At 44.7% G+C, this 9,085-nt stretch overlaps 1 protein-coding gene across 7 annotated transcripts in view; it reads right to left on the bottom strand.

Moving 5' to 3' along the window:
* Nucleotides 1–1,073: 1,073 nt before the first annotated feature.
* FGGY (FGGY carbohydrate kinase domain containing) overlaps nucleotides 1,074–9,085 on the bottom strand; it is a 419,676-nt gene continuing 411,664 nt past the window's right edge. For 6 of the 7 annotated variants that reach the window (XM_090047285.1, XM_090047289.1, XM_090047287.1 and 3 more), the window contains 2 exons: nucleotides 3,175–3,236; nucleotides 1,074–1,303 (listed from right to left, as the gene is read on the bottom strand). In XM_090047285.1, coding sequence (XP_089903411.1) covers nucleotides 1,222–1,303; nucleotides 3,175–3,236 — 144 coding nt within the window. In that variant the 3' untranslated portion in view covers nucleotides 1,074–1,221. Of the gene's footprint in view, nucleotides 1,304–3,174; nucleotides 3,237–8,198; nucleotides 8,795–9,085 lie in introns of those variants that run through there. The other variant, XM_090047291.1, reaches the window with a different exon arrangement.

The following is a 9,085-nucleotide window of genomic DNA, read 5'->3' as shown; positions in this document are numbered from 1 at the left end:
CTTCCTGTGAGAATCTCATTGAAGTCACTGCAGTGCTCATATCTTTGCAGGATCAGGCCTGCATATGTCATCCAAGGGCAGGTGCACTTTTCTTCAGCAAAGCGTACCCAGTGTGGGAGGTCTCCTGTTCATGCAAGCATGGGGGGAAGCCAACCTGTTTGCCCCCCACTAATTCTCCTGCTTTCACTTCATTCCTGAGAATGGCTCTGGTGCTGAAGCCCCACTTGAATTGCGAGCTTGTGGGACCTAGGGCCATCTCGTTGTCCTCTTCTTCTTCAGTGTCCAGCCCAATGGCCAATGCCAAGAGCTTCGGCGGACTATGGTAACACACATGATTACGTCACGTTGGAACTGCAGGCTGGGCTCCACACCTGCTGTCATCTTGTCTGCAGTGTGCGAATGCACCAAAATACACCTGCATACCTCACTGATGGCTACATGAGAAACAATAAGCAGGGAGTTTTATTAGCAACTGTAAGGCAGGGAAAGATATCTGCAGTATATGCATACCTTACAACTGCATCTGCATGGCCTAACCTTTAAATCTCAGCGGCTGAGATTTCCCCACCTGCTCATTAAAGACTTTTTAAAAGATAAAGTGGTCTGAGCTATCTGATGGCAAAATGTTTGATTGCAAGGATGGGGATGGAGAAACATAATCTGTCATATTCTGTGAAAGTGCTTTGGAAATTTGGAAAGACAGAGAGAGGGAGAGTCTTTAGTAGCACAGGCAGGCTGCTAAAGATAGGCCCAGAAAGAAGTGCTAGCATCAAATTATCCAGGCAGTATGAGTTTACAACAGAAATCCTACTTCAATCTTAACCATAGCAGGCACCAGAATTAAAAGGATCAACTGACCTGACAACTTTTGAAACAGTATGTAGGGTAGATATTAAAAATGCAACAGGACTTCACTGATTTCTTGTGCTTTCCCGGTTTGTGGCCACTACTGACTGTTGGCACGGTGTACTAACTTCTGTTTTTTAACTGATGGGGAAATGGTCATCTGCAGCTCAGAGATGTGAATGGCTTGAAGGAAAATACCCAATGTAGCTCCACAAAGTGAATGCACTTGATTATTTTTTTTTTAATTAAAAAGAACAAAAGTACAATTTTCTTTGAAACCGCATAACGCAATCAGATGAAATTACCATGAGCTCCCAGTTGCAAGTCTCTGGAAAATCTGGGAAGCCCACAGTTCCCAGATTATCTGACTGTGAATTAAATGCCCTGCATGATAGCTTTATACTCTTGTTGATGTTCCACGAGTTTCAGAAACACTTCATACTTCTTGTCATAAAATCTGTGGGGGCGGAGGAGGATAAAAAAGTTGACTTCAACACATTCGAAGCTCTACAGTGCTTTAAACCCCACAATATTCATTTTTACTCCACTCAGAGCGGCGTCAATACACGGCGACGTTGCCTCTGTTCTAATTACAGTTTTGCAGGGATTGGAGTCCTGTGTTCTGCCAGAGCAGAGCATCCACCCAAACAAGTGATTTCAAGTTATAATTATACCTTCAGTTTACTCCACACACAGCTTAAATTTTCAGACACTTTCCTATTATGCTACAGCAGAAGTCTCCGCTGCAGTAAACAGCTGCATAACCATTGACTTCAAAGGCCTTTTACCCACTTCTACCCATGAGCAGAAATTGTTCCAAAAGGTTTAATCCTTTAAAAAATGACTAATGCCTCCCGTGTATTTAGCCAAACCTTCCCTGCTTTCTGAGCTTGGCCATGCTCAGAGATACTATTACTCCTCTTTTGCAAAGAAAGAGAAAGGCAGGAGTTTTTGTCTGGGCTATTATATAGCCTGCACAGCTTGGAGTGGGCTGCAACAGTTTGCATTCCCTTACCAGCAAGAAACTGTTTAGTTTTCTCTGTTTGAGGGCTGTTCACACTTTGGTCCTTGCTAAACTTGATCACAAAGCTCATTAGTTTCCCCTTCACAATGGAGAGAAGCGTCTTTCACATAAGCTGTCAGAAAATGAAGCTGTGACTCAGACACGCCGAGGGGCTGTTCTGAAGTGTGAATTGTCACCTTGCTTGTCGATCCCCAACTGCACCCGCAGGTGGTGCTCGCACACTTCCCTGCTAACTCTCCTGCTCTGAGCTGAGGCTATTACTACTATGGCTCTCACTGAACTGGAGCACAGCAATGCGGGTTAGCCGTTGTACGCTGTGGACTAGCTCCCTGCACTCGCACGTCCTGGTGGGGGGCGCTTCGAAGCACACATCGCCAGTGGAAGGGTTTCAGGACAGCCCTCTCATACAAAGCTGTACCTAATTCAGCACCTCACCCAGGTGAACATGCTTAATTTTTATTTAAGCAGACGTGGTTCTTTGGGTGAAGCTGATCTCTTTTATCAGACCAACTTAAATAGTTGGAAAACAATTTTTAAGCAAGCTTTCGGGTTCAAAAACCCTTTGTCATCCTGAGGAAGTTTCAGCATTTTCTATTATTTCCAACTATTTAAGTTGGTCTAATAAAAGATATCAGATTCACTCAAAGATCCTTGTCTGCCTATGCCCTTAGGCTGATACGGGTACAACCTACACCTTTGTAATTTTTATTTAAGCACAGTTGTCGTTTATGGGACGTTCACCTAAACACGTTACCCAGGATTGACATTTTGCAGGGCTGCACACAGGCCTGGGCAAATGGGGCAGCCACCCGGGGACTGGACAGAAAAAGGACCCGGCAATTCTTTTTCTGTCGTCCAATTATTATTATCATTATCTCTGGCGAATACTAAAAGTTCACCCAGGGCTGCCAGGAGTCTAGGTACGGTGCTGACACTTTCAAAAGCCTTTTAGTGACCTAGGAGGTCAAATCATGTCTGAAAATGGGGATTCAGGCTCTTCAATCACATATGTATTATATTTTGGTGCTCTGCTTGTCACACTTCCCTGATCACTCACGATGTAAATAGGGACACCAGCCCCAATTCTTAAAGATAACTAACAGCCCCTGAAATCACAATTTAGTTCATATATCAATTGTGGTATTTCAAAAGAAGTTAGGCACCTGAATACCTTAGCAAATCTGGGGCATCAACATAACTGTGCACAAACAGGGCTAGAAGCAAACAGGCACTTACTTCCTTTTAAACAATTTCTCAACTCTCACAGAGAGACACATACAAGTCAAAATTACAACCAAGATTACCTTTTATGCTTGTGGTTTGGCTGCACAACTTTCCCAATTTTTCCCATTCTCTCCATAGCCTCCTGGTAAAAGATAAACACAAGTGGAAAGGCCTGTTTTTAGTTAAAATAGTTTTTGACAAGAACAAGATGTTTCAAGCCCAATCAAGTTGTTACTGATGGATTTAGTTGTGGGTTAACAGGCCAGATGGCATAAAACACATTCAGTCCCATTTTACAGTAGTCACAAGAACAAAATACTGCAAACCTTTCTGCAAACCAAAAATCAGTTCCTCTGTCTTCCAAGGAGGCTGGGGCGCAGCAGACTCTCTTTTCAGATTTAGGCTAACCAAAGGAAATGTTACTCCCCATGCCTAACCCAGGGGGCTGATATCCTGATTATCCTCCAATACATCTGTGTTGTAGACAGGATGTTTTAATCACTTCTGTAAGTAGTGAGGCCAGGCCAATATGCACCCCCAAAGCTACTGGAACGGCCCCGGTTCTGTAACACGGCCCACAGCTCCCTTCACTTTCTAATGTGAAAGTGCGGGACACTGGGCTCCATCCAGATCTGCTGGAGGTCAAAGCGAATCCAGACTGGGGACTCCAGGGTCCTGTCAAAGGATCTGCTGGGCAGATTCATGCTGTAGGCTGTGGGGACACACTGTAGGGATCAGGGTCCCCATAGGCGGATCCATCCCTGGGTCTGATTTTTTAGAATTGGTGGATCGGCACATGAAAAGCTGTGCAGCAGTGTTAGTAAGGGGGCTGCAATCTGGTTCCGACATGGGATGAAGGCATGTTTTTGGTCAGGCCTGGGTCTACATGACTTAGGGAAACAAAAGCTGGCAGGGCCTGTACTATTTCACAGCAAACAGGAGAGCTGCCACCCACAGAGAGATGACTGCTAACGTATTTTATAAAAGATAAAGGTCTGAAAAGTCTAGTCCGAATGTGACAAGCTTTTATGATTTCTCAAACTGGAACCTGAATCTGCCTTAGTGCCAGTGCCTCACCAGCACCGTGAGGGCCATGTCCAACAGTCTGCCTGGGCGAGGGGCTACTCTTGAAAGCCAGCTATCATGTCATGGCTACGTTTTGAAAAGCACTGGATACTTTTATGGTCTATTATATCTGTAGCAATAAAAACAGCACTTAGCGCGTGTGGAGCCACCTTCAACTGAGATATCAGAGCTCTTTACAAGGTGGGACAACAACGCCAGTGCAGTTCCCCAAATGTAGAATCACTTGCTTAAGACCATACGGTTCCCAGACCTCCCCATGTCCACTTTTAAGCCCTGCTTGGAAGGAATATAATCACATCCTAAGTGCCAGGATGTAAGTGGATTGCCAATAAGATCAACAGGTCATTTTGTTTTTCCCATGTGCAGGGCTGTGCACTTGGCTGGCCGCACACTGCTTAGGATGAGATTGGTGGACCAGAAAAGTAGGTGATGTCATGTTGGCCACGGCTGTCTTGCTGAGCCAGTAGTTTAGGTTGGTTATGTTCCATGTGTTTATTTCTTTTGGTATAAACGTCTAAAAATCCGTTTAGATCTTCTTATATGTTGCAGATCCAAATATACTTCTACCGCACGCTGCAGGCAGAGTGTGGGCATACATACGAGTTAGCATTTTTAAGGTTGCAAAACAACAAAGAGAGAAAACTTGTCTCCACTGACGTCAATGGAAAGCTCCCATTGACTTTAATGGAGCCAGGATTGCACCGCCTGAGCGTTTCTGCTCAGAAGCACTGAGGAGCACTCCGGGTGCACACATCCACGGGGAGGTCGGGTGAAGCACCATGGCATTAGCTGACTCCAGAAAGGACACCCTGGAGACGACATGCATGATGAGATGCTTTCTCTTCCCATGGAAATGTGAGGGAGACGCCTTGCAGTCCTCTACCCTCCCACCAGATTAGGAGCCTGGAAGGAGAAAGTTGAGGTCCCTTTTGGTACAGGAATTGATTCTAGGTCTGATGAGAAAAGGACAATGAGAAAAGGGATATTAATTCACCTTTTGGATTACATGGACTAGAGCGTACATATCTGCTCATACAGTAACTACAAGGGCTATGGGGAACTTACAGACATAAAGTGAATGACCAGAGAAAAGCTAACTAAATCCTAAAAATAAGAAAGAACAAAATAATAAAGCAACACCACATTTATTTGCAAAAAGCACCTGTCCCCCCGACCCCGACTCTGGATTAGTCAAGTGATCTCCAAAATTGGGATGCCTGTCTTAAGCGGGGAAGCTGATTTTCTGCCCAGAATAGCAGCAGTGGCATTTTTATTCAGGCAGTGCTGAGGGAGTCAGCTGACGTTGTGACTCTTTACAACCTACTTGGTCCTCCTAATGTGCAATGGCTCTGGTGTTGCTTTGCGTGCAGCACATGGAGCCCAATCAGCGCAGCCCAGAGTAGCAGGGGCCTAGGGAGCCAGCCTGCCAGCCCAGGGCTGTCCCCCCCAGCTCCATGTGCTGCAAAGGGGCACACATGTACACACCGAGAGACCAAGGCACAGTAAATGACTCAAGTAAATGTGCCCCATGTTAATAACAATAGTCTTTCTAATAGTCTTGATGTTCAGGTATCTTTTCTTCAGTAACTTTGCTGAAGAGTTTATAGTTGAGCTCCTCCTGGTCTCTCTTCCCTTCATTCACAGCCTTGCAGACTACTCTAGCCCTTTTCAAAATCCCATTGGACTCCGGTCTTACAGTAACTCCATTACAGTTCTAGCTTTTAGAGACTGTTCAACTGCGAAAGAGTTCAAACTAGCTTTTGCCTGAGCAGGAAAAAGAGGCAAGTGAGCTGAATATTAGGATTGGTCTCTGCTGCACGTGGCCATAATTCTGGGGGAAAAAAAAGACTTAATTCGGCCTTCCCAAAAACTAGGAACACCTCTTCTTTGGGGGGGGGAGGGGTGTTGTGAGAAAATATGGTATTAAGAAGCCACATATCCTTAATTGTTTATAACGCATTTTTTCTTAAAACTATCCTCCCACACTACAGGTCCACATGGCCATGAAAAAGCTTAAATAATCACAAGTTTTATAACCACTCCCATTTCCCAGTTCTACCTAACCTGTCTGTGCCTATGATTCATGAGCAGGTGAAACTTGAGCCTGGAAAAAGCCAAACTCTGTTTCAAAAGGGAAAAGTAATGAATCTCAAGCAATGATAATGGGCATATTTGAAGGGACCTAATGCTTGAATGCTCACCCTCCTTTTCAGGTGCAACAGGAGTGAAATGAGGGGCCAGCTTATCTGCTGATGTCGCTGCAAGGAAGCCAGTGTAGCAGTGTACCTTGCTGCTGCTATTCCAGCCATACCCTTACCTGTGAGCCAAAGGGAAAGGCAAAGCATAGGGGCAAAGGAGCTGGTGCTCTGGTGCATTCACTACTGGCTCCTGTTTTGCCTGCCTGTGTCACAAGTATGCTTTGCACTCACACGGGGACTCCCATTCTCTGACTCCCTCTGGCTCCTTCAACCATTTGGTGTTTCAGAAAGCACCGGTGCCTCCTCTGGAAATGATCTAGGCTTTAGAGATAAATGTAGGTGAAGGCAGGCTTTATTTTCAAGTTGCTGTTCAACCAGTAATGGAGCTTGTCTGGTTTGTTCATGAGAAAGCACACTTGTCTACACACACCAGAGCAGATTAGCAGGGGGTTTTCAGCTTGGCACTGGGCTGCACTGCTGCTCTCCCACCCTTGGGCCTGTGAATGACCTGCGCACGGATCCTGCAGGAGGAGTGCACCATCGTGATGCCCCGACTGCCTCTCCACCCACACCAGGGTCATGCCAGTACATCCCGATGCAGGATGGGTCTTTAGGCTGTAAGCACCTCACATCAGACATTTCTCTTCCCACCTGTGTTTGTGAAGCTTGGAAGCAAACTTTGGGGCCCCATTCAACTCCCACTTGAGTCGGTGGGAGCCTCTGCACTGCTTACAATGAGAGCTAGATCTCTGGGAAGTGCTAAATGATACAACAGAGGCATGAGCTCTGGATATGCACTCTGCAGCTTCAGCCCTTCCCTAAAGCTTGATGCTTCTCTTTCTCCTCCAAGTTAATTTGGCCTCTTCCTTCCAGGGCTTTCTCATTTTTTAAAATATGTTAGTTCCAGACTGGAGGATCCTGATAGTTTCTTTACTGCCTCCTTTGCACAAAGGACTTCACAACTGGAACGCCAAGGTACGGTGGGCAGGAGGAGACCGCATTAGGACAGCGGTCAGAGAATAGGCTGCAGCGTGGTGTCCTTACACAACTCCACCTAAATCAGAAACCTGGTTATGGCTGCTGCTTATTGTTCGGACTTGCTTCGCCAATCCCTATTACACAGATGAGGGATGGCACCAGAATTGCCTTTCCAGCCTATCAGGCAAATCTGTTTTACTTTAACACACATCAACATCACGTCAACTGATATTTAAGTCTCTAATCCTCCTGAGCGTGAACCACTTGTACCAGACATCACGACAATGTGACAAAAACAGGTTAAAAATAAACCCCGCAGGCAGCAGTTTTCAAACAATTTGCCCCTTTCACGGTGCTCAAAATATCCAGAGTGATCGTGGTACTTGATTCTTTGTTTTTTGGGTTGGTTTTTTTTTGTTGCACTTCAGTAATATGTTTCAAGGCAGCTTGGCCCTTCCCGGTTTGATTAAATGCTTCACTCACAGAGGAGACTGTTTTCAGCAATTGTGAAAAGCAGAAAGAACAAAACCCTGAAAATATGAATTTATAATGAAAACAGAAACAAAAGGAACATTGGACTTGCTCTACTGAATCAGACTGAATGTCCAACCTGGTTCAGTGCCCCCTCTCCAACAAAGCCTTAAATATAGCAAAATTATACTACTGTTCAGAAATAGCTCATTTGAGGGTTTACGTCCAAATCCATAATTCCAGGCACGAAGAACTTTGCAATCTTAATTTGAATGACGCTCCAAGGCCTTCGTTTGCCAGTCTAGACCGCACAATGAATACAGTGATTTAAACACAATGAATTCTCTCTTAAAACAAAATATTTTGTAAAATTGCTTTTTAATCATTTCTTTTCTCTCTTTCCATAAAGGCAATGCTATAAATAAACCCATGAAAGTTCACATTTGATCATCATTTCTAAAGCCTGGGCAAGAGGCAAGCGAAGGGTTTATGCAGAAAAAAAGGGAGGCACTGTGGAGCATAAATAAAGGAACGCATTCATCATTTCTAACCTTTTGTTATAGTGTCAAAGCTGGGACAGATACAAGCTAGTAAACACCCTGCTTAGCAAGAAGGGATTTAACAGAATGGGAATACCCACTTCTATATGTGGGTGGGAGAGAAAAAGGCCCAATGAACCCAATTCTCCCAGGACCGGCAATGTTTCAAAAGTGGGCAACAAACCACAACATTTTGCTGCTAGAAAGGGAATAACATCAGTGACATCTAATCAGGAAACTCTATTTGCTTTCAGGGCAAGTTCATTCTAGGCAGGGCCAAAATCCTATTTTTAAGCATGATCCATGGTTCAACTAAAAGTTGAAGACTGTCAACTGCTCCCAGCACACAGCAGATCTCCCAACGATGTCCACAGGAGGTGTGCTGGATGCTTGAAGCCAGTCTTCTACATAATCCTTCTCTGCCGTTTCTAAGTGAAAAAAGCATAAATGGAAGTGACTTATATAAGCAGAAAGACAGTCAAACCCCTTAGCTTGAACCTTCACAGGGCCCTGAGAAAATAAAGCTGTAGCAGATTTGCTCACTGGCCCTGGTCACCATTTTCTAAGAAAAACACCATTGTCTTTTCTACATTATGAAGCATTAATCCAGCCCCTGCCTTTGAAAATCAGAAAGGTATTAAGTGAAAAATAACATTTTTCAAGTCTAAGGCATAACAGATGTTCATCAGGACACTAAAACACACCAGGAACAAATTGGA

The sequence above is a fragment of the Crocodylus siamensis genome, chromosome 5, assembly GCF_052110815.1.
Source record: "Crocodylus siamensis isolate JL-2025a chromosome 5, ASM5211081v1, whole genome shotgun sequence".
Classification (NCBI taxonomy): domain Eukaryota; kingdom Metazoa; phylum Chordata; order Crocodylia; family Crocodylidae; genus Crocodylus; species Crocodylus siamensis.
This window is presented reverse-complemented; position numbering and strand designations above follow the sequence as displayed.